General features: G+C 42.9%; 2 protein-coding genes across 8 annotated transcripts in view; one reads left to right on the forward strand and one right to left on the reverse strand.

The window, feature by feature from the left end:
* TUBGCP4 (tubulin gamma complex component 4) overlaps positions 1-12,060 on the reverse strand; it is a 40,414-nt gene extending 28,354 nt beyond the window's left edge. For both annotated transcript variants that reach the window (XM_059703544.1, XM_059703534.1), the window contains exons 1-2: positions 11,923-12,060; positions 7,750-7,878 (exon numbers count right to left, since the gene is read on the reverse strand). In XM_059703544.1, the coding sequence (XP_059559527.1) occupies positions 7,750-7,878; positions 11,923-12,000 (207 nt within the window). In that variant the 5' untranslated portion in view covers positions 12,001-12,060. The remainder of the gene's footprint in view (positions 1-7,749; positions 7,879-11,922) is intronic.
* A 599-nt stretch (positions 12,061-12,659) lies between these two features.
* Positions 12,660-25,050, forward strand: ZSCAN29 (zinc finger and SCAN domain containing 29). 6 transcript variants are annotated; one of them, XM_059703501.1, is made up of 6 exons: positions 12,660-12,791; positions 13,337-13,774; positions 14,255-14,459; positions 16,420-17,118; positions 19,383-19,853; positions 21,814-25,050. In XM_059703501.1, exons 2-6 carry the CDS (start codon positions 13,460-13,462, stop codon positions 22,680-22,682), a joined length of 2,559 nt encoding a protein of 852 aa, XP_059559484.1. In that variant the 5' UTR covers positions 12,660-12,791; positions 13,337-13,459; the 3' UTR covers positions 22,683-25,050. The 6 variants fall into 6 exon arrangements, with proteins under 6 accessions (XP_059559484.1, XP_059559477.1, XP_059559459.1 ...); XM_059703494.1 differs by having other exon boundaries at positions 12,699-12,832; XM_059703476.1 differs by having other exon boundaries at positions 12,719-12,853.
* Positions 25,051-25,240: the final 190 nt, after the last annotated feature.

Consider the following 25,240-nt stretch of genomic DNA (forward strand, 5'->3'; position numbering starts at 1 on the left):
TTAAATCCTTTTGATGGTTTACCACTGTCCAGAATAATATTTAAACTCCCCTACATGGCATGCAATGACTTCTGCATTCTGGCCCTTACCTCTCTGCAAAATTATTTTACTGTGTGTGTTAAACTTCACATCCTCATTTCCAAAACTACCCACAGGTCACCAAATGTGCCTTGCTTCTATTTCTTAGCCCTGTGAATTTGGATGTGTTCTACTTATAACTGTATATTCATCTTTTTTCTTTCTTTTTGTTAATCATCACCAGAGGATATTTTTTACATTGATTTTTAGAGATCGGGAAAGAGAGAGAGAGAGAGAGAGAGAGAGAGAGAGAGAGAGAGAGAGAGAGAGAGAGAGAGAGAGAGATTGATTGAGATTGCTTCCCATATTCGCCCTTGATTGGGAATTGAACCCTCAACCCTTCAGTGTGCAGGCTGACACTCTAACCACCGAGACACACCAGCCGGGGCTGTATACTCATCTTTGGGAAAATACCTACTCTTCCTACAGGATCCAACTCAAGCATCTCTTCTCTGAAAGCCATTCCTAACTTTCCTCAGGGAGTCAATAGCTTCCCCCTTTGTTGCTTTCATAGCATCTTTACTTAGTGCTGGAATTGTACTTTTGTCACTAGACCAAAAGCTTCATGAAACAAGATCCCACATTTTATTCATCTTTGTATTTGAGCTCCTAGCACAGTTCTTTGAACACAGAGGGAAATACAGGGTAGCCCCAAAAATGTATATACACTCTGAATAATTTTTAATTCCAACAGGTTAAATCTGAAAAGAAAGTAACATCAATTGAGCTACCAGCTATTAAAATGTATATACATTTTTGGGGGGGCACCCTGTATTTACTGAATAAGTAAAATGACCTCAATCCTGTTCTAACATCCCTGCTGCTGCCGAGTATGGCAACTCATCTGAACGTGAATCTGATAGCCAACATGGGGAGTTATAAGACTCTCACTAAGAGGCTACTTACAAATATGCTTGTCAGCTGCAATTATTTTGTAAGACCTTCTTCTATAGTTTTATATAAGAAATTGTGGTTAACCATTGACTAGAGGTCACAATGACTAGCCTCTATGGCTATGTACTAATTTGGGTAATCGGCCTCCGGTGGTGGTAGATATAAGAACAGAATTCAGCAACAAATGTGGTAGGAAGCTTGGGCTCAGGGATTATAAGGTACAGTGTAGCCAGAGGATGATGCAAAGGAAACTAGTAGTTCCTAGATGTAAATGTTCACCGCTATAATAAGAACAGCATTGGCACAGGGTGAAATAGACCAGATTGGCTTGCAACCAATTTTGTTTTGATCTTGTGTCACTCCAGATAACTGAATGCCTTCATTTATCCTATCTAATAATAGACAAACATGGTAATTAACCGTACCTCCGACACGCTTCCCATTGGCTAATCAGGGCGATATGCAAATTAACTGCCAACCAAGATGGCGGCCGGCAGCCAGGCAGCTGAAGCGAACAGGAGGCTTGCTTGCTCCAGTGATGGAGGATGCCAAGGTTCCCCGCCTGCCGCTGCCGGCCTCTGAGCTGCACTCTAAGAAACAATGTTGCAATTATAGAAGCTAAACAAACCCCAGAAATCTGCTTTCAGCCAGCCGACCCTCAGAGCTGGAGCTGCAACAGTGTTTCAATTATAGAAGCCAAACAAACCCAGATACCTGCTTTCAGCAGCCGAGGTCTCAGAGCTGGAGCCAAGCCTCAGAGCTAAAGCCAGCTCTCAGTTACAGTGACAGCCATAGAAGGTAAATAAATCCCAGAATAAAAAAAAGAAAAAAGAAAAAAAGGAGAGGTTGGGAGCTTCAGTCCCCTGCCAGCCTGAAAATGGCCCTCATCCATCTCCATACTTCTTTTTATCTTGTAAAACTGAAAGTCTATACCAGTGATGGCGAACCTTTTGAGCTCGGCGTGTCAGCATTTTGAAAAACCCTAACTTAACTCTGGTGCCGTGTCACATATAGAAATTTTTTGATATTTGCAACCATAGTAAAACAAAGACTTTTATTTTTAATATTTATTTTATATATTTAAATGCCATTTAACAAAGAAAAATCAACCAAAAAAATTGCCGGGAGCTGGTCCATCCTTGCTGTTTCAAGGGACCTGGCATATATGGCATACTGTTCTTAATATGTTTGCTCACCTTCTTGGCACTATGTGTTTTAACCAAGGTCACCTCTCTGAGAAAGGTTGTTTCCCCAGGTAGGGATTTTCCCCTGAAGTTAGGGAGGGAATAAAACCCCTTAACTAAGTGCCAGGCGGGTAATTAATCACTTTAACTACGAACAATCATGCTTAAGCTACATAATCTTTACTCCCTGGAATGGAGATAAGAAATGCCCTAACCTTTGGAATAGAGATTGATAGGATTGAATCAACTGGTATAAATACAGATGTAACAAGATAACAGGAGACAGAACTTAGAAGACAGAACCAAGAGACACAGAACCTACACAGAACCTAGAGACAGAAGAACTTCGCTGGAGAGAATATGGCAAAAGATCCTGGACAGAAACTGGCTACAGAACCTAGAGACAGAACCTAGCGAGAGAACCTGGCTGAAGATCCTAGAGACTGAACCTGGCTACAGAACCTGGATAGAACATGGCTACAGAACCTGGCTGGAGAACCTGGAGAACCTGGCTGGAGAACCTAGCAAGAGAACATGGACACAGAACCTGGCTGGAGATCCTAACCAGAACTTCGCTGGAGATCCTGACCAGAACTTGGCTGGAGATCCTGGCTAGAGATCCTGGCTAGGCTGCTGATCAACTGGACGCTTTCTCTGTGTCATTCCTTCTTTGCTGATTCCATCCACACCTTTGGGGACCCCTGGACCTGCTGGGGTTGGACCCCGGCATCTAGTAGTTTTTTTATGGAGTCTTTGGGGTTCTCTATATACAATATCATGCCATCTGCAAATAAGGACAGTTTTACTTCTTCTTTTCCAATTTGGATGCCTTTTATTTCTTTTTCTTGTCTGATTGCTATGGCTAGCACTTCCAGTACTATATCAAACACGAGTAGTGAAAGTGGGCATACCTGTATGGTTCCTGTTCTTAGGGGAATTTTTGCCCATTGAGTATGATGTTGGCTGAAGGTTTGTCATATAAGGCTTTTATTATGTTGAGATATGATCCCTCTATTCCCACTTTGCTGAGAGTTTTTATCAAAAAAGAGTATTGGATTTTGTCAAATGCTTTTTCTGCATCGATTGTTATGATTATGTGATTTTTGTCTCTCAGTTTGTTTATGTGATGTATCACATTAGTTGATTTGCGGATATAGTACCATTCTTGCATCCCCGGAATAAATCCCACTTGATCATGGTTTATGATCTTTCTAATGTAATGCTGGATCCAATTTGCTAGAATTTTGTTGAGGATTTTAGCTTCTATGTTCATCAAGAATATTGGTCTGTAGTTCTCTTTCTTTGTGGTGTCTTAATCTGGTTTTGGAATTAGGGTAATGCTGGCTTCATAGAGAGAGCTTGGAAGTGTGCCCGCCTCTTGAATTTTTTGAAATAGTCTGAGGAGGATAAATTTTAGTTCTTTGAATGCTTGGTAGAACTCCCTTGCAAAGCTTTCTGGACCAGGGCTTTTGTTTGCTGGAAGATTTTTGATTACTATTTCAATTTCTTTGGTAGTTATAGGCCTATTAAGATTTTTTGATTCTTCCTGATTGAGTTTTGGTAGCTTGTATTTTTCTAAGAATATGTCTATTTCATCTAGGTTGTCCAGTTTGTTGGAATAGAGTTGTTCATAGTATTTTTTCATAATACTTTGTATTTCTGTGGGGACAGTTGTTACTCCACCTCTTTCATTTTTTATTTTGTTTATTTGGGTCTTCTCTCTTTGCTTCTTGGTGAGCCTGGCTAGAGGTTCATCAATCTTGTTTATCCTTTCAAAGAACCAGCTGTTGGTTTTATTGGTCTTTTGTATTGTTTTTTGGTCTCTATGTCATTTATTTCCACTCTGATCTTTATTATTTCCTTCCTTCTGCTTACTCTGGGTTTTTCTTGTTGCTGGCTTTCTAATTCTTTGAGTTATAGAGTTAGATAATTTATTACCATTTTTTTATTGGTTTTTTTTTTTTTTTTTTTTTTTTTTTTTTAGGTAGGTCTGTAGAGCTATGAACGTCCCTTTCAAGACTGCTTTCACTGTGTCCCATAGATTTTGGATTGGTGTGTTTTCACTGTTGTTTGTTGCCAGGATACTTTTTATTTCTTATTTGATCTCTTTGGTAACCCAATCATTATTTAATAGCATGCTATTTAGCCTCCAAGTGTTTAATTTTTTTTCATTGTAGTTGATTTCTAATTTTATGCCATTGTGGTCGGAGAAGATGCTTGATATGATTTCTATCTTCTTGAGTCTGATGAGACCTTGCTTGTGTCCCAATATGTGGTCTATCTTTAAAAATGTCCCATGTGCACTTGAGAAGAATGTATATTCTGCAGCTTTGGGATGAAATGTTCTGAAGATGTCAATCAAGTCCATCTGACCTAGTGAGTCATTTAGGATTGATGTTTCCTTGCTGATTTTTCATTTAGAGGATTTATCTAGTAGTGTCAATAGGATATTAAAGCCCCCTACTGTGACTGTATTGCTGTCGATCTCTCCCTTGATATCTTCCAGAAGTTTTTTTTATGTATTTGGGTGCTCCTGTATTGGGTGCATATATGTTTACCAGGGTTATAGCCTCTTGTTGAATTGCTCCCTTTAGTATTATGAAATGGCCTATCTCTTGTTATGTCCTTCACTTTGAGGTCTAATTTGTCAGATATAAGTATTGCTGCCCCAGTATTTTTTCATTTCCATTAGCCTGAAAAATTTTTTCTAACCCTTCACGATTAGTCTGTGTGAGTCCTTTGTTTTGAGGTGGGTCATGTTTTCTTATCCATTCAGCTACTCTATGTCTTTTTGTTGGAGCATTTAATCCAATTACATTTAAGGTTATTATTGACAGGTACTTGTTTGTTGCCATTTTTATTCTTTATGCCTGTGTTCCTTCTTCCCTTCCTATTTCTTCTTTTTACAGCAGTCCCTTTAGCATTTCTTGCATTGCTGGTTTGGTGGTAATGAACTCCCTTAGCCCTTTTTTGTCTGTGAAGCTCCTGATTACACCTTCAATTTTGAATGATAGCCTTGCTGCATATAGTATTCTTGGATTCAGTCCCTTGCTTTGCATAATTTTGTATATTTCATTCCATTCCCTTCTGGCCTGATGTGTTTCTGTTGAGAAATCAGTTGATAGTCTGATGGGAGATCCCTTGTAGATAACTTTCTGTCTCTCTCTCTAGCAGCCTTTAAGATTCTTACTTTGTTGTTGGTGCTTTCCAATTTAATTATGATGTGTATTGGTGTCAGTCTTTTTGGGTTCATCTTGTTTGGGACTCTGAGCTTCTTGGACTTGTGTGAGTTTTTTCTTTCCAATATCAGGGAAGTTTTCTGTCATTATTTCTTACAGGTTTTCTATTCCTTGTTCAGTTTCCTCTTCTTCTGCCACTCCTACTATGCAGATGTTGTTTTGTTTCATGTTGTCCCAAAGCTCCCTTATGCTCGCCTCCTGTTTTTTTTTAAGTTTTTTCCCCCCAGTTGCTGCTCTGCTTGGGTGGTTTTCTTTCTACTGAGTTCTTTATTGCAGCTATGTCATTCTTCATTTCTTCTTGGTTCTTCTTCATTTCCTCTTGATTCTTACACATGTTGTTGAATTTGTCTTACATCCTTTTCAGCTGTGCTTACTTTGCCAATTCCAGGTGGATGTTATTGGATTCAGCTATTTCTCCTATCTGCTCTGTGAGAAGGAACCAGACCCATCCATCTATTTGGCCACCATTTTGTCTCCCCCTGGACAAGGAGCCCATGGCGAGGAAGGCTGGAGTCTCCGTGTTCGTGGGTTCACAGCTGTGGCAGCTGGTCTCTGGCCGGTGTGGCTGTAGGGTCCCAGGTGGTGTTCGAGGTCTCCCCGGGTATAGGTTGATTCTTATATGTGCCCTGATCCCGGGATCGAACTCACAACCCTGGTGTAACAGGATGACACTCTAAGCAACTGAGCTACATAGCCAGGGTGAGCACACTTTCCCTTTCTTTCTTTTTCTTCTTCTTTTTTTTGTTTGTTTTGTTAATCCTCACCCGAGGGTATTTTTCCATTGATTTTTTTTTAGGGAGAGTGGAAGACAGAGAGAAACATTGATATGAGAGAAACACATCAATAGGTTGCCTCCTGCATGAGTCCTGACCAAGACCTGAGCCAGGGAGGAGCCCATAACCAAAGTACTTGCCCTTGACTGGAATTGAACCCTGGACCGTTTGGTCTGCAGGCCAATGCTTTATCCACTGAGCCAAACCACCTAGGGCCGCACTTTCCCCTTCCACGAAGACTGAAAACACCAAAGATGTCTTGGCAGAGTAGAGAAGAACCGACCAGAGCAATGACCACTGAGTAGCAGAGCTGTCTAGCCACAGAGGGGCCAGGCCCCAGGGCTGTTCTATAGCTGTGCGGCTCTCACAGCTGTGCTGTATCACAATTGAGCTGATGGCACTGAATAAAGTTTCCTTTTTCACCACACCCCAAATTGGGGATTCTTGTTGGCACTGAATTGGTGCCAGTGACCATCAGTTGACACACCAAAGGCCTGACACCCAATTTATATAATAGACGCCAAAGGATATTGACTATGTTATTTCAGAAAAGCATCCTTCTCCTTCCTTTGTATAAGTCCCCACCTTTCCCCTCAACTAGAATCATTCTTTCAACTGGAAAATAGTCATCACTGAATCAGTCACACAATATAGGGAGAGATAAAGACATCAATGATGAGAATCACTGATTGGCTATCTCCTGCATGCCCCCTACTGGGATCGAACCCACAACTTGAGCTGGTGTCCTGACCGGGAATCAAATCATGAACTCCTGGTTTATAGGTTCATGCTCAACCACTGAGCCACACCAGTCAGGCGATTCGGCAGTCTTTTTACTTACCATTGACAAGAATTACAGATTGTTAAAAATAAAGAGAACTTTAAAATATCTCTTTCAAAAAATTTGAGTGCCTACTACATACCAGGTATTTCCCATGAATTACCTTGTTTGATCTTCACAACCCTATGAGATACTTACTATCTATTACCCCCATTTCATAGATAAGGAAACAGGGCCTTTGTTATTGAGCATTAGGTTACTGCTGAGCACTCTATGGCCAGTGAATGATGGTGTGGGGCACAAAACCTTGACCTCTACATTGTACTGATTTTCAATTAATTCATAATAATGGATAATATTTATTAAGTATTTACTATGTGCCAAGCACCTTCTTTGGTTTAACTCTTATTTATAAATTTAAAAAATGAAGCTCAAGGATTTTAGTTGCTTGCCTCAACATGACTAAGATAGTGAGAAGCAGAGTGTCAAAGGAATTTGAAATAATACTTCATGTTTTCACCTCTGGAATTGGAACTCTGGTCCAGCTCAAAATTTAATTCAGATCTTCTAAAACTCAGGCAAAACATATGTGCTCTTACACCAATCTGCCTAATTAATCCCTGTGTATATTTTCCCCTTGTGTAAGGTGCAGTCCCCTGGCCTTCACCTGAGTAATTCTAGTGATGAGAAATTCATAACTTCTTATGACTTATTTCACATGCATTACCAGTGGATTCAGTGAAAGCTTAACATAGCTCCCGCCCTCTGGAGGTGTACATTCCCTGAGAACAGCAACTTACCTGTTGCTGCACATGGCCTGTGTACTGTTCAATGAACTCGGTGAAGCGAATATAGTCTGTGCCCAGCCGGCAGAGTCGATTCAGGACACTTGTTTCACTGGGATGGAGAAACGGGAAGTCCTGTGACACCTGGGGGAGAGGAAGGAAGTACTGAAAACACTGATGCTTGTGATTCACTGCATGCCAGTCTTTGAGGTGCTTCAAATGCTCCATATTATTTAGTGTTTCCTTTCTCCAGATGCCCATTTAAGATTAGTTAAGTTCTGGATAACAAAAGTATTTCTAAACCACTATAAAGGTGCTGTTTCCCACCCCAACCTGATAAATTCTTTACTTGAATAAGTGGTAACACATGGTAAAGAATTCAAACATGAATTCAAAAAAGAATACAAAATGGTGTACATTAAAAATAAGTCAACCTCCCCTCAGGGGTAGTTACTATACCTTATGCAATATTTTAACTCCTTTAAAGATAGGAGTTTTTACTTGGTTGCAACAAAGTTGTCTTTGGCAAAGTGTTTAGCAAACTTCAGGGGTTTCTCAAACACATTCTTAGGATTTAGAAATTCTCTATGCAATTTTAAATCATGTTTTCATTTTAATAAAAATGTAAATAAATGTAGCATACTGTAACCTGCAAAAGCAACTTTGTAACTGGGCATATACATTTAATATACATATTTTCATTTTTAATTTAAATGATAGCCTAGTACGCTATATAAGGTTACACAGCAGTTCAAGTAGAAAAAAGTAGTGGGAGAATGTATTCATTCAACCAACATTTTCAAAATAAATTGAGGCAAAATATACATAAGAGTGACAATTTTAACCATTTTTAAGTGTGCAGTTCTTGGCATTAAGTGCATTCACATTGTTGTGCAACCATCACCACCATCCATCCATCTTCAGAACATTTTCATTTTCCTAAACTGATACTCTGTACCCATGTACAAAGACTCCCCATCCTCTCTCCCCACAGCTCCAGGCACCCATCCTTCTATTTCCTGTCTCTATGAATTTGACTACTCTAAGTACCTCTAATAAGTGGAATCATATGATATTTGTGCTTTGTGACTGACTTATTTCACTTAGTAGTGTCTCCAAGTTTCATCCTTACAGTAGCATGTGTCAGAATTTATACACACACACACACATACACACACACACACTACATTTTGTTTATCTGTTCATGGACACCTGAGTTGCTTCTACCTTTAGGCTATTCTGAATAATACTGCTATGAACATGGGTGTACAAATATCTGTTCAAGTCCCTGCTTTTATTTCTTTTGGGTATATGCCCAGAAGTAAAATTATTACATGTAAATAACATGTACCAAGCACACGGTGAGTACTCAATAAATATAAGCATTTTTTTTTATTATTATGACAGTTCTACCTAGTTATCAAGTGAGACTCCCATAAAACTGGCATTTTGAACAGTGATTTTTGGCACAGTTTTAGAAAAGTTGAAGGTCTAGTATTCTAAAATAGCAAACAATACCAAAACAGTTATTGATACCATTTGGTACAACCCAGTAATATGAATAGACATTCTCTAAATTAGAATAGCCATATCTGTAGAAAAGTCATTCAAACTCAATGTTGGCAATTTGGTTTCAGCAAAACAACAGTGCAGTGGGGCCTTGACTTACGAGTTTAATTCGTTCTGTGACAGAGCTCATAACTCAAATTACTCGTATGTCAAATCAACAGTGAACAAGTGAGACATGTGATGCTGGGCTGATGTTGTGGCGTTCACTGTGATGTTCGCTGCGCCAACTAGCAGTGGGGTATCTGAAGCTGGCTCATAACCCGAATTTTAGCTCATAACTCAAAGCAAAAAATCGGCTGAGAGATGGCTCGTATCTCGAAAAACTCGTTAGTCAGGACACTCGTAAGTCAAGGCCCCACTGTATACGTCACATTACATCAGTGGTTCCCAATGAGGGGCACTTTTGCCTCCTAAGGGACATTTGGTAGTGGCTGGAACTATGTTTAGTTGTCATAACTCAGGGGGTATTACTGGCCTCTAGTGAGCAGAGACCATGTATGCTGCTAAATATGCCACAATGCAAAGGACAGCCCCCACAACAAAGAATTATACACTCCAAAATGTCAATAATACCAATGTTAATTTCAATGATCAATTTGTTAGTTTTGTTTACTTTGTAAAAAAAGATCTACACTAATAAAAGAGAAAGATGCAAATTGACCATACCTTCACCATGCCCACCAGCAAATCAGGAGTGAGTATGCAAATTAACCTCATCACCTTGGTGGAGACTGACAGCAGGGAGGAGGCAGCTCCCAGCACAGCTCGGCCTGCTTGGCCATCAACGGGGCGACCAGGAAACAGGCAAGCCCAGCTGGCAGGCAGCTCCCAGAACGGCCTGCTTGGCCCTCCCCATGGCAACCCAGGAGCAGGCAAGCCCGGCCCACAGGCAGCTCCCACAGAGAGAAGAGAACCACGGGGAGCGGGCCTAAGCTGTCAGTAGGACATCCCCTGAGGGCTCCTGGATTGGAAAGGATGCAGGTCAGGCTGAGGGGGACGGACGGACACACACACACACACACACACACACACACACACGTGCACGAATTTCATGCACCGGGCCTCTAGTTTGGTTATAAGAACAATATGCCTGAGTTTGTATTTAGCTTAGCAATATTACAATAAGATGATTTTCATCCATAGTGGGCATTTCCAACTATTTTTCCCTTTATTCAAATGTGAAAATCATTGTTCTGCAGAAAGTATGCAATTGCTGGTTTTGGTGGTCTTTTCTTGCACAATATCTGAACACCTACTCTGAGGCAGAAACTGTGCTAGGTACTCCTGGTACATCTCTGAAGATCACAGTGGTCTTTGCCCTCATGGGCAATCTATAAGAGAGAAAGAATGGAAAGTCCTATAAGGTAAATAAACAAATTGCTTGGATAGAGAAGAATGGCATAGGGAGGATAGTTAAAAGAGATGGTCAGAAAAAGTTTTTCTGAGGAGGTGACTTTAAAGCTGAGACCTTAAAGAGGAAAATATCTGATTGAGACTTTTTTATAAGAAAGGAAGGCAGCTATCTTTCCTATACTGCTTATCTTTTTACTTCAGGTCATAAAGCACCCACAAATACTCCAGTACATCTTCCTCCTATATGCCTGGCATTGTGCTAGTTTTACAAGGGAAAATAAATAGTAACAACAGGAACTGCTTTGATTTATAGGTTTTATAGACGATTTATTTTTCTGCTCCTCCCCAGCTATACTGCCAGTTCTCACAGGAATAGGCATGACTGTCATCAAAGCTATATATACAAATCTTGCTAATACCAGGAGTAGCCACCATGAAATTCTGAGCTTCAGTTTGCTCACTTGTCACCTGGAGCTAACAATACCTAGTTACTAACTTACAGAGAGGGTGAGATAACGTTACTGGAAGCAGGAGCAGGAAGGAGTAGTTGAGACACTGGAGCCAGACAGACCTGGGTTCAAGACCTCGCTTGCTAATTACTAGCTGCGTGACACAGGGAGTTCATCTGTGATATGAAGGTGGGTGGTTAAGATTGAATTAGATAATGCATATAGTACATAGCCTCTCCTCCTCATACATTCCTGGTTACACGAAGGCCTCCTTCCAAATTCTCCTAGTGCTGAATTTCCTGAGAAAGGAGTCTTGACAGAAACACATTCATTTTTTCATTCAACAAACTGGCTGAACTCTTGTATGTTAAACGCTACGTAAAACAAAACAAAGCGCGCGCGCGCGCACACACACACACACACACACACTCACACACACCAAAACAAAAACAAAAACAAAAACAAACCCCAAAACGTTATGTAGTTGGTCTAGCTTTCAAAATTTAAAAGAGTGCAAGAGTGAAATGGGAGAAAATGCCTCCCCCGCTTTCACATCCAGCTCCCCAGAAACTCTCGCTCAAATCTCAACTTTAGGCCGATGGGGGTCTCTCTCTCCCTTCCCCAAGGCCGGGCCATTACGGGCCGGCCCTCGGTTCCCCAGCCCAGGCCCAGCTCCCTAAGCCCGCGTCCGTCCCACGTCGCCCCGGGACACGCCCCCGCCCCCGGCCCCGCCCCCCAAACTCCTCCCCACGCACGGGCTCAGGTCCACCCACCCCTTCGGCGCTCGCCGGTTCCCGCGCTCTGGGCCGGACCGTACCTGCAGGCCGCCGCGCTTGTTCCAGGTGAAGATGGAACCCGGGTACCCGCTCAGCGCCAAGAGCAGTTCGTGGATCATGCCCACGGCGGGACGCGAGCCTCTTTATCCGTCGCTCCTTCCTCCCGCGCCCTTCCAGGCAACCACGGAATCCACGGCTCCGTTCTCTACACGCGCGCAGGCCCCTTGGCTCGACGGTTCCTCCTGAGCCCACTCGCCGGGACAGTTGCGGCGGGAGGAGCGGCCGGGAAGCGGAGAGAGGACGCTGCGCCGCGTCCCGGAAGTGCGCGCCCGCGGGGCCCGCCCGCCCGCCCGCCGGCTCCAGCCTGGGCTCCGCGGGAGTCGGAGTCGCGGCGGCTGGCTTCGCGCATGCGCCCTCGGTGTCCGAGTCACCCGCACGGACTTCCGGTTCGGGAGCTGGACTAGCAGGCTGGCGAGCCGGGCTTGGGGCCGACCTCGGGCGGCTGGGGCTGGCCCGCGGGCCGAGAGGCGAGTGGACTGAGGGACAGCCCGGGAGAGAGACACTCCCAGGAGTGGGCCGGAGAGTGCTCTCGGGCACCTTCGCCCGGTAGAAGGTCTCGGAGGGGGGCGAGGGGTTCCTGCACCGCGGCTCCGATGGTGACCTGGCCGGAGGGAGCGAAGACAAAGAGGCCGGAACCCCGCACCCGCCGCTCCCGGAGCTGAGCTCCGCGCCCGCGAACCCCGCAGCAGCACTCGGCTCTCCTGGCCCGCACCCGAGCTCGTCCCCGGGAGACCCGTGACTGCTGCCCCCTCGGACTCCCTTCTCCCCCCCAACTCGGTGCAGCTCTCCCCCAGCCCACCGGCCCTCGCTTCAGGAGCCAAAACCAACCTCTCCAGTCGGGAGGTTTCCCGTCAGTAGTTCCTGAACATTTGCCGAGCGGTCACTTCTGCTGTGAGGACAAGCAAAGACCCAGTATTTGATTCAGTACTTGATTTTTGTCTGGGGGTGGGGATTGGTAGTTGTGGAGTCCAGGGGTTTGGGCGGCCGTAGAGAGCCTGGGGGCGATCAGCTGCGACCCGCTGGACAGAGGCTTTGTATGGCCGTGAGCAGGATGGTGACTTGCCTTTAGCTGCTGAGCTCCAGGTCTCCCATACGGTTCGAGCTCACAGTGCGACCTTGGCAGAGGAGCTAAATGGGATCAGAGTTGGGGGGTGGGGGAAGAAGAGCAGACTATGTTCTCTTCTCTGCTGTTTTGCCAGGCTGCCCTGGGAAGTCGCCCGGAAATGCAGCTTTTGCAAGTTTTCCCTCCAGGCTCAGTTTGGGCTTGCTATCCTGAAGTTGGTGCTACCTCAGATGGCCACATGGAGCATATAGATGCGAAGTCAGGCCAGCTCGGGCAAGGCTTTAGACAGGTGAATATATTCCTTCTGATAGTGCCATCTCTCTCTACCCTAGGAAAAAACGCCTCTTGCAGAGAGAGACTCATCTGCAGGTGATTCTCCAAGGACATGGGAAGATAGGTGTAAGCCCCGGAACCCAGACCCTTAAGTGGAGGGAAGCTGCTTTCTGCTGCGAATCATGGCCAAACCCACTCAGAGAGGGAGTGGCACTAGCTCGGAGACCTCACGACAGCGCTTCAGGAAATTTCAGTACCACGAGGTAGCTGGGCCCCGGGAGGCTTTCAGCCAACTCTGGGAACTTTGCTGTCGGTGGCTAAGGCCGGAGGTGCGCACCAAGGAGCAGATTGTAGAGTTGTTGGTGCTAGAGCAGTTCCTGACCATCTTACCTGGGGAGATCCAGAAGTGGGCACAGGAGCAATGTCCGGAAAGTGGAGAGGAGGCTGTGGCTCTGGTGGAAGATTTAGAAGGAGAGCCTGGAAGACCTGGACGCTCGGTGAGAAGGGAGGGGAACTCACAAGTGTGTGACTGGGCAGGGGCAAGGTTACCGGGCCAAATTAAGGTGCAGACATGTAAAGAGGGGCACAGTCTCCCTTGGTAATGCTTACACTTCTGGTCCCAGAACAGGTAACTTTTTCAAATACAGCTTGTCTGGAGATGCTACCTGGGTGTATCTTTGCTACCCTGTCATCATGGGATATTCATAGATTCAGTTTTATTTAATTGGGAAGAAAGGGAATTTATGTTTTCGCCTGTAGTGGGTTTACTGTTTTGATCTTTGCCTTCTGGAGTCCCAGCTGCTCTAAGCGAACAGTAATGGAATCAGAATGACTCCTTTGGCTATTACCGCCACCAACCACAACCCTAGCCATATCCCCAAAGGATGGTGGTCTTTTTTGCGGGGTATTAAATAATCTCCTCTGGGAAGGCCCCTCATAATAACCTTGCAGTGACCATTAATGGGGGTTGTTTCTAGGTCACAGTCTCTGTGAAGGGGCAGGAAGTACGCTTGGAGAAGATGACACCCCTGAAATCATCACGAGAGTTATTAAGTGTTCGGCAGGAGTCAGTGGAACCTCAGTCCAGGGGTGTACCCAAGAAAAAGAGGGCAAGAAGCCCAGTCCTGGGACCACAGGAGCAGATGAACCCAAAGGAGAAGCTCAGACCTTTTCACAGGAGCGGTGAGGAGTAGATTCTAAGTTGGGAAGTGGGGTTTGGGAATAGTGAGTGGGAAAGGGATGTAGGAATGAGCAGTAACGATAGAGTATGTGGTGTTGGTTACCTCCTGAAGGCGGATAGTTTAGCTCTCTGCTGCAGAAAGTATTCTTGTATTTCCTCTTTTGATAAGTCTGCCAGAGAATGGTTCCTTAGTTTTTGTCAGAACTTTGAACGAATTTATTTCCTCTTGGTAATGATGGTACTAGGTCAGTATTTCCTAGATAAAATGTATTTTCTATACTTGAAGGTATATCTTCCTTTTAATCATTTTCCTTTTCCAAAATAAATTGTATTTGTTTCTTTAAGCCTTTCCTCAGAAACGCCATTATTCTGACATACTAAGTTTTTGTTACTTTCCCTTGGAAACTTTAAGTTCTACAAATATGTCAATTATGGAGAACTAAGTTATGTGTATTATTCTAATGAGGGTCCGATAGTTTAAGGCAGAGTAAGAATTTTACTTCAGAATTTCACTATTTTCTTTCAGTATAGCTCAACTAATTACTTCATGTTATTGTTCACTTGGTAATTCCTAGGACTCTCGTAGCCTTCCCCATTGTCTTTACGTCTAGTACTTACCCTTGTACACGATTTTGTAGAGCTTGTTTTTCTTCTTTGTACTCTGTAAAATCCATATTGTATGATTTTTTTCTTTGATCATTTCTTTAACTTGTTGAGGTTGTTCTGAATTCTGACTTTATCATTCAAGATGCTACCCTTCTCAGCTAGCCTTCTCTGGTCTCTAGTCATCCAGATGCAATCCCTCAACCCCCCCACATAGGCTTGTAGAATTAATCAGTTTGTGAACACCTGCCATGTGCTCAACACCTTGCAAGGCATTCTGCAATAAGGAAAGATGCCTATCCTTAAAGAGCTTATAATATGATTGAGAACATAACAAACATAAATATGTGCTGACTGAGCTGTACTGAAACAATGCAATGCTAAATAATAACTTGTTACTCAACTGTGTGAGCATAATAGGAGTTTGACAGAGTGGAAGATGGAGGGCTGTAGGGAAGGCTTCATGGGGGCATTGGCAAATACAGCTTGAAGAATGGGTTAAATTTGGATAGGAGGGGAAGAGCCTGATATGGACAGTGCATAGTAGGCACTCAGGTTAAGATCCAGCAGTATATAGCATGTGAGCTGAGGAAGCAAGAGCCTGCAGGTAGCTGGGAGTGAGAAGGTGAGGAGTCTAGACTTGGATGGTGGCAGTAGGAATAGAGGATATAGTAAGGGAAAAACCTTTAGAACTTGGTGACTGAGTGTGAAGGAAACAGATGAGTTGAGGACAATTTCCCCTCTGTTTCCCTCCCCCTTGAAATCTGAGTTTAATTTTCTAGCCCCAGGTGGAGAAATATAGGAGACAGGAGGTAACTGTTCCCAGCAGTGCCATGACCTGCCTACAAGTGGTCAGGAGGGCTTGGGAGCAATTTGGAACAGAATTATCTGCTCTGACATACAACAGAAGCTTTCCTCTCATCACCCTGTTCTGGAAAATAAATAGTTCTCATTTTTTGAGGTTTCATGTATTTCCCCCATTTTCTTCAACACATTGCACTTTCTGAAAATACTTCCTTAGACACTTTTAAAAACTATATTTTTATTGATTTTTTAGAGAGAGAGGAAGGGAGAGGGACAGAGAGATAGAAACATCGATGAGAGAGAAACATCATCAGTTGACTGCCTCCTGCATGCTCCCTTCTGGGGATTGAGCCAACAACCTGGCATGTGCCCTGACCAGGGAATTGAACCTTGATCTCTTGGTTCCTGGGTTGATGCTCAATCACAGAGCCATACTGGCTGGGCAGCCACTTTCTTTATAAGCCTCTTGGATAAAAAAGGCAGGTCTGAACTCAGGTATTTTTTTTCCTGATAAGTCCAAATTATGACATCCTTTGTTTGCTTTCCTGCAAGCAGGATTTCCATTTCCTAAATCTGGTGTGGTCTCCAGGTTGGAGCAAGGAGAGCCTTGGATCCCAGATCTGGGCTCCAAGGAAAAGGAACGCCCAAGAGGCAGTCTCACAGGAGATAAACAAATGCATGCTGACCTGTTACCATCCAGGAGAGAGAAAAGCAGCTGGGTGGATCAGGATCACTGGGGCTTTGAGGATGAGAAGGTGGCAGGTGTGCACTGGGGCTATGAAGAGACCAGAACTCTCCTCGCGATTCTCAGTCAGACTGAATTTTATGCGGCTCTCCGAAATTGTCATCGAAACAGCCAAGTATATGGGGCTGTGGCTGAACGGCTCCGGGAGTATGGTTTCCTCCGGACGCTGGAACAGTGTCGGACCAAGTTCAAAGGTCTCCAGAAGAGCTATAGGAAAGTCAAGAGTGGCCACCCACCTGAGACCTGCCCCTTTTTTGAAGAGATGGAAGCCCTGATGAGTGCTCAGGTCATTGCCCTGCCCAGTAATGGCCTGGAAGAGGCAGCCTCTCACTCAGGCCTGGCAAGCAGCGATGCTGAGACTGAGGAGCCAGGGCCAGGGAATTGGCAGCATGAGGAGGGAGCAGAAGAGGCCACAGCGGAAGAGTCTGACAGTGATGAAATGGGCGAGAAAGCCATCCCCCAGGACCCCAACAATTCGACTGCACCTGTCCTTTACCGAAGCCCAAGTGGTAAGAAGCTTTTCTTATTGGGCAGCAGTTTTCAACCTGTGGGTCGCGACCCATTTGGCGGTCGAACAACCCTTTCACAGGGGTCACCTAAGACCATCCTACATACCAGATATTTACATTACGATTCATAACAGTAGCAACATTACAGTTATGAAGTAGCAACGAAAATAATTTTATGGTTGGGTCACAACATGAGGAACTGTATTTAAAGGGCCAGAAAGTTGAGAACCACGGGGTTTTGGGATTAGACTTGAGTTATGAGCCTGGATGCGGAGTCATGAAGCTTAAGGTCACCTGCCTTAAGCTATTCACCTATTCACTTATAGAGAATAGAGGCACTTCTCAATTCCATTATATTTCATTCTGTGGGAAAGTCAGATAATAAAGAGTAGGGAATAATTTTAGGTATTTTTTTAAAATATATTTTATTGATTTTTTACAGAGAGGAAGGGAGAGAGTGAGTTAGAAATATCAATGAGAGAAACATCTCCTATGGGGATGTGCCCACAACTCAGGTACATGCCCTTGACTGGAATCGAACCCAGGACCCCTCAGTCCGCAGGCCGACACTCTATCCACTGAGCCAAACCGGTTTCGGCAATTTTAGGTATTTTAAAGAAATACACAGCAAATTCAAGAGAGTTCTGAAAAGGAATATCATTGCTTCCATTTTTGAAAATTAAAAATTTTTCCTGATCCTATATAATAAAAGTCTAATATGCTAAGTGTCCAGTCTTCCGTTCAACCAATCAAAGCATAATATGCTAATGATATGCTATGGCCGCTCAACTGCTTGCTCTGACATGCACTGACCACCAGGGAGCAGTCAACCGGTTAACCAGTTGCTATGACGTGCACTGACCACCAGGGGGCAGATGCTCCGGCTGGGGTCTGGCCAATCGGGAACTGAGCGAGATAGGCTGGACATGCCCTGGAGCTCTCCTGCAGTCGCTCCCCAGCTGGCCAACCTCCCGTGTCCGTCCCCAGCCCCAATCGTGCACTGGTGGGGTCCCTCAGCCTGGCCTGCACCCTCTTGCAATCTGGGACCCCTGAGGGGATGTCGGAGAGCCGGTTTCAGCCCGATCCCCCAGGCCAGGCTGAGGGACCCCACTGGTGCATGAATTCGTGCACCAGGCCTCTAGGTATAAAATAATTGAAGTTTGAAAAAAACTTGGCACTATTTTATTTTTAAGAACTAATATTTATTAAGAACTTTATATGAACTGGTGCTTTATCTTTTACTCCCCCAAATCTCAAAGTTAGTTTGTTCCTTTTTACTTCAAATAGCATAGTGAAGGATTGCCCAAAGTTAGGGAAACATTTTCTGAGTCTCCTCTATGAGATTTGCAACACACACTGGCATTTTAAGAGGAATGAAAAGTCCTGCAGCAAGTTTGTTTCCCAAACTGTAAAATGGGGAATGGCAACAGGACTACATCTCTCAAATTTAGTTGCACTGTGAACAGTGATCTTTTGCTTCCATTTCTTAAATTGTATGTTTGATGTTACTTTAGTTCTGTTCTAATCGTCTTCCTACCTTCTACTCCCCCCCCCCCACACCCTCCCATTCATTTTCCTTCTTTTGTCACTGGAATAAATGTAAGTAAACCACAAACGTGGCACATGTGTCAGCTGCTATAATTTTCATTATCTTTTCATCCTTCCCGCTGCTTTTTCTGTCTTCTGATTCTCCCCCCCACACTGTTTTAAAATTTTTATTGTTGAGGATATTACAGATGTCCCCATGTCCCCCCTCCCCTTCTTTACTTTTCAGTGAGTGGATGGTAATAGAAGCAATGTAATCTCCAGCTGGCTCTCAAGTGGGAAGAAAATTCTTTGAATCTCCCTTCCCTCTACCTTGGTTACCTTCAGGGAGCAGGGTCTGTAATCATCCTGATGAAGCACTGGGCAGGTGGGGCCTGCAGCACTAGCACGTGTTCAGGCCAGGAGATGCTGTCTGCTCTGCTCCCTTCCTCTTTCTGCCAGTCCTCTCCTAACGACAAGGTGCATGACTATCAGGTCCTTATCTTGTACCCTGTTAGGTCTTTGCTGGGATTGTTTCTTTTTTTCTTTTGATATTGTGGCAAGTGAAGAAGGGTCATAATAAGAGTTTAGGCAGTAGTGTGATTTTAAAAGACACTGTTTCTTGGGGTTTTGAGTCATTCTGTGGGAAACTTTCAAAGAATGTTTGAAAGATGCAGATGATATGATTAAGGGATTGAGGCTATAAAGCCCTGGTGCTGAAATTTCTCTTCTGGTGGCAGGTGTACACTGGGGCTACGAAGAGACGAAGACTTACCTTGCAATTCTTAGTGAGACTCAGTTTTATGAAGCCCTTCGGAACTGTCACCGCAACAGCCAGTTGTATGGAGCAGTGGCTGAGCGGTTATGGGAATATGGGTTCCTTAGGACACCAGAGCAATGTCGGACCAAGTTTAAAAGCCTGCAAACCAGCTATCGGAAAGTCAAGAATGGCCAAGCAGCAGAGACCTGTCCCTTCTTTGAAGAGATGGATGCATTGGTGAGTGCTCGGGCTGCTGCCCCACCCAGTGATGGCCAGGAAGAAGACACAGCTTCTTGCAGCATCCAGGAGACCAGTGAGGCTGAAACTGAGAAGCAAGCTGAGGAGGCAGAAGAGGCCTCAGAAGAAGATTCTGAGGATGATGAAGAGGACACTGAGCTACCCCCGGGGGCTGTCTTGACACGTGCTCCAGTCTTATTCCAGAGCCCCAGTGGTAAGATCCTTTTACTTCTTAAGGTCCAAATAGCAAAGGGGAGGCAGTGGGATTTAGGAAAACACATCATGAGATGGAAGCCTCTTAACACCCAGCTCCCATGGATTCTTGTGACCACCCATCTCTTCCCCACGTGCCCTGTCTATTAAAGCAGCTTAGTCAGGGGAAATAAATTACTCACTTGACTTGCCTCAATCCAAGGTGATTGCAAACTTTGTAAATTTGCTATCATCTATATGTGAGCTGCTAGGTTTCTAGGCAGTTGACCTAGCAGGTAATTGGAAAATGAACATTTCCCAGTAGCATTCATGTATCCATAATGGGATGAAGTTGATTTTCAAAGTTCATTCTCATTTGTTTGTTGTTCTTGTTTCAGCTTATATACCAGCTGTATGTCTGTTTTATATACATATTTGAAAATCTGGTAACCTCTTTCTTTAGACACACTTATGCAAAAGTTTGAGATTTCTGAAAGAATTGACCTTGAATCTTAGCTGATGTATTATGAAGAGAATACTTCACTATGGCTTCCCTCATGGGAAGAATAATTCTGATTTTGGAGTCATACATGTGTAGGGGTGGGCAAAAATAGGTTAAATTACCAACCATCATACCTAAAAGCTAAATTACAAATAAGGATATGAAATATTATGACTAATACAAATAAATAATATAATAATAAATAATACAAGAATAAATTGTTTTGCATACTCACAACTATTAACCTACATTTGCTCATCCCTGTATATGTATGTGAATCTGGACTCTGTTGGTTATAAGTTGAGTAACAGAACCTAATCCTGTAAGTTTACTTATCTATGAAGACCTACCTCAAAAAGTTGCTATAAATGAGGTACCATGGTGAAGCACCTAGCCAATTCTTGGGCACATGGTAAGTATTCAATAAAGAGCAGTTTTCTTTTCCTAAAGTTCTTTAGATCAACATTCTTTAAGGTTGTTCCATGGAGCATGAGTTCCGTGGGGGTGTTACTATATTCCACTAAAAAATGGCTTCTAGGTTTAGGAAATGCTAAAAATCCCTCATGGAGGATCACAAGAAATTTACATATTTATGGTTCTGAGATTTCATTTAATCTGATGAACCTCTATTTCACGGGGCATGTCTTAAGACCTGGCTTCTAGATAGGAATACTGCTGACAGGTAGAACACAAGCTGACACTCAGCATTCTTTTGCTCTCAGATTTAGTCCAGGAAATTTGGGATCCAGAGTTTATCTGAAAATTCTGTAAATTCAAACTAAAAATTTGCAAGTTCACAAAGCCTAGGCCTGGGGAGCCTGGCATTTGGTTCTTAGCTTTGGCATTAGGGTAAGTGCTTTAGGAGCATTTAGTGATTAGCTTTCCATAGGCAAAGAGAATGTTTTTAGTGAGACACTTCCTAGCACAGTTCTTCTCTTAGAAGGCTTACTGTTCTTTGGAAGACACCAAGTAGTCTTCTACCCTATTTTTATTTTCAACATATATTGGAATTTGAGCAGAAGGGGACACATATAACTCTTTTTGGATATACAAGTTTCCCAGAGTTTTCCTGGACATTCCCTTCTAATCCCTTTAGTTACTGGCAAAGAACATAAACTAGAGTACCATAATAGCCTGAGAAGAGGCAAAAATCCAGCATTAGGATGTGTCTTTCCTGTAAAAAATGGCGATAATTTTTAAAATCTGGCAGATTTTTCTTGTTATACTGAGATGATTTTCTGAAGATCCTGGGCATCCAGGAAGAATTAAAAGAATATACTAAAGAGCCCTATGTAGATGAGAAATGTGTGATAGGTTACCAAGGAGCAAAGTAAAACACTGAAATTTTAATTGATATTAATTGTTTAGGATCTAGAACCCCCTAATTTTAATCTTTAATTATCTAGTGTGACACTTATTTTACCTCGGCAAAGAATCATTAAGGAAATGGATAACTTTAAAAATTATATTCTCATGGCAGGTTTTGAGGCTGGATTTGAGAATGAAGAGAATCTAAAACGGGATATTTCTGAGGAAGTACAACTACATAGGACATTACTTGCAAGGTCTGAAAGGAAAATTTGCCGGCATCTTAATCACAGTAAAGGCAGTGAGACTGAATGTAGATCAGGAAGACACTGGGAAAGGACCCCAGGAGAAAGAAGAGGAAAACCCACACTCCCAGAGAGAAGTTTGGATAAAGTTTTAAGTCATCAGAGACCTTACTTGGGAGAGAGACCCAATAAATATCTTAGATATGGCAAAAGCTTTGGTGCAAACTCCCATCTCATGCATCATATAACCCAACAAGTGGAAAATCCATATAAATGTGCTGACTGTGGGAAAAGCTTCAGTCGGAGTGCACGCCTCATTAGACACCAGAGAATCCACACTGGAGAGAAACCTTATAAGTGTCTTGACTGTGGGAAAAGTTTCCGTGACAGTTCAAATTTCATCACCCATAGGAGAATCCACACAGGAGAGAAACCATATCAATGTAGTGAGTGTGGAAAACGTTTCAATCAGAGCTCAAGCCTTATAATTCACCAGAGAACCCACACAGGAGAAAAGCCCTATCAATGTGAAGAGTGTGGAAAAAGCTTCAATAACAGTTCTCATTTTAGTGCACATCGGAGGATACACACAGGAGAGAGACCCCATGTGTGTCCTGACTGTGGAAAGAGTTTCAGTAAGAGTTCTGATTTGCGTGCACATCATAGAACCCACACAGGAGAGAAACCCTATGGGTGTCAGGATTGTGGCAAGTGCTTCAGTAAAAGCTCTGCTCTGAATAAGCACAGAGAAATTCATACACGAGAAAAACTTCTGAAACAATCAATGCCTAAGTAAGCCACTGAGAATCTATTTAAAAAAAAAAAAAAGAACCTCAATAAATGTATTGAAACTGTTTGAAAAATCTTTCAATGGTGGTGAGATCCATCTCCTATCTGTGCTCAACTAGCTTAGGAAATACTCTAGGATTTACCCCACAGTTTGTTCCAGTTTCTCCTGGATCAAATTCCCAAGGCAGTCGTCTTAAGGATGCAAGAAAGATTTCAATCCCTCTCCTGCTTCCTTAATAGAGAGGCACAGTAGATCCTCTAACACGTACCTTCTTTACTCATCCTGTTACTCAGCAGCATTTCAGAGACAAGTTGTGAAACTTTTCTCACTCAGTAGGTCTAGCTCTTTATACAGTAATGGGAATACAAAAAGGAATGACTCTTCCTGCTCTCTTAAACCTGTGCCCAGAATGATATATAGATGGTCCCCAATTTACAATAGTTCAACTTTGTGATGGTATGAATATGATACACATTCAATAGAAACTGTCATCTAGGCTAAGCTTTGATGTTTGGTATGTTAAGGACATTTTTACTTACAAATAATCCACTCATGATGGGCGTATCTGGACATAGCCCCATCGTAAGTAGAGGAGCCTTTATATTTGTCGTACACACTCTTCATTTACCTTACAGGAGAGTCTAATGTCCATCTTGGTTCTCACCTAGGTGTTTTATATGGGGAAACAATGTAAACCTTGCATAAATATTGCAGTATAAACCCTGGATGTCTTAGTTTCTTTCAGGTCCTATAAGATCTGGAATAGAAAAATACTCCATTTACATCATCTAGTTTAATTTTTTTCTGTCCATTTCATCTGAATCTCACCTGTCCCTTGGTCCTGAAGCCCAAATAGCAAGGCAACCGGATGAGATGATTGGGAAAGCAGTTAAAGCTGCCAACAGGGAATTCTCTATATTCTACACACTCCAAACACATAGCCTACTGTTAGGTTCCCCGTGGGTGCTCAATACTAACCTACAAAGGGCAGTAGCCACTGCCACACTGCCATGGATTGGGAAAACGGACCAAACCAGCAACTGTTTACCTTAATGGCAAGGGGGACAGATGATCTTTGATCAGTTGAGTCCAATACACACACACACACACACACACACACACGCATATATTCAACTGTATAAATCTATTTTGAAAAGCAGCTCTTTAAACACAAGTGTACTTCTGATCTTTATAATCAAATAGTATTAAATCAGTTGCCCATATTTTCATAGTAGTATGGTGAGCCCTGTTCAGCACAAATTAAACAGTCCCTGTCCTTACAATCTAAAATGACACTGACATGGACAAAAAAGTACACATGTACAGTTGCAAAGTTTTAAAGCTAGGTAGTAACACTGCATAAATGTTAAGATCTAATGTATTCGAATTTGCTGTAAAAAATATGAGAGGTATTTGCCTTTTGTTCAGGAAGGCTTCATAAAACAGGTGTTCAAAGGAGGGGAGATTATTGGGTAAATTAGGATGGGATAAACTTTCCTAAACTGAGTGTTAAGTGAATGAGAAATGGGAACCTAAGGTATTTTGTGCAGATGGAGCAGAGGGCAAATGAAAGACTGTAAGGAAGTTTGGAGCAGCACAAAATTTCATGAACAGGGCTGTGCAGGAGACAGGGAAAGAATCGCCTCAGCTGAAGCATGGAGTGCCAGAGGCAGATCAGGAGGTGATGCTCCCATCATCTGTATTAAATCAGGTGCTATGCTGCAGTTATTGATAAGGAAACAGCTGGTACTGGAGAAGAATGAGCAATTGCAGTAGACTAGCTCCTTTGGGAGACAAAGGTCAGAAAAGGTAGTATCTTGAGAAGATACTTTGATGGTTAAGTCAGGAAAGAGGAATGTGAACAGATGGCCAAGGCCTAGGATATGTAGCTGTATCACATTCACATTTAATTCGAGTTCTGTGGCTGGAACGAGATTGGGGAGAGGAGTGGGGAGATAGAATATTCTGTAATTCATAGCTTCCTGTGTTAGATGAGAGATGAATTAGGGTTCTGATGTTGAGGGTTCCTAGTACAAGGACTCTAACATTTATTAGTAATTAAAGGGAGATGGTATCTCAATTATATTACCTAAGCAGACAGGAAGATATAAGAAACACCAGTCTAAAGCAATGCTTCAGATCTGATTTGGTTAGAGAAGTATGTTTTTTAAAATGAGAGGTTACTATATTTAGTATATGTATAGTCTTGTGGGAAAGCACTGGTTGGGGTATCAACAGATATGAATTCTGGGTCCAAATGTCTTATGTGTAAGCCAACCTGCTTCCAATTCCTTTTCTGTAAAGTGGGATAATGTTTATACCTTAATTTGCCTCTCAGGGATACCATGTTAATAAAGATTATATCTATAAAGTACCCAGTGTTTCTTCAGGTATATTTAAAAATATATATGTGCCCAAAAAAACCCACACCATATATATATATATACACACACACATATACATATATACACACACATGCACACATATATGTATGTGTATATATATATACAGATACACACATCCTGTATAATAAAAGGGTAATATGCAATTGACCAAACAGCAGA

Source organism: Myotis daubentonii, chromosome 1, assembly GCF_963259705.1.
Source record: "Myotis daubentonii chromosome 1, mMyoDau2.1, whole genome shotgun sequence".
Taxonomy (NCBI): Eukaryota; Metazoa; Chordata; class Mammalia; order Chiroptera; family Vespertilionidae; genus Myotis; species Myotis daubentonii.

Excerpts from the sequence above, each read along its gene's own strand:
- ZSCAN29 (XM_059703501.1), top strand. The coding sequence starts at position 13,460 with ATGGCCAAACCCACTCAGAGAGGGAGTGGCACTAGCTCGGAGACCTCA. Across the intron at positions 13,775-14,254 it reads CTGGAAGACCTGGACGCTCG|GTCACAGTCTCTGTGAAGGG; the intron begins GTGAGAAGGGAG and ends GGTTGTTTCTAG. Across the intron at positions 17,119-19,382 it reads CCTTTACCGAAGCCCAAGTG|GTGTACACTGGGGCTACGAA; the intron begins GTAAGAAGCTTT and ends TTCTGGTGGCAG.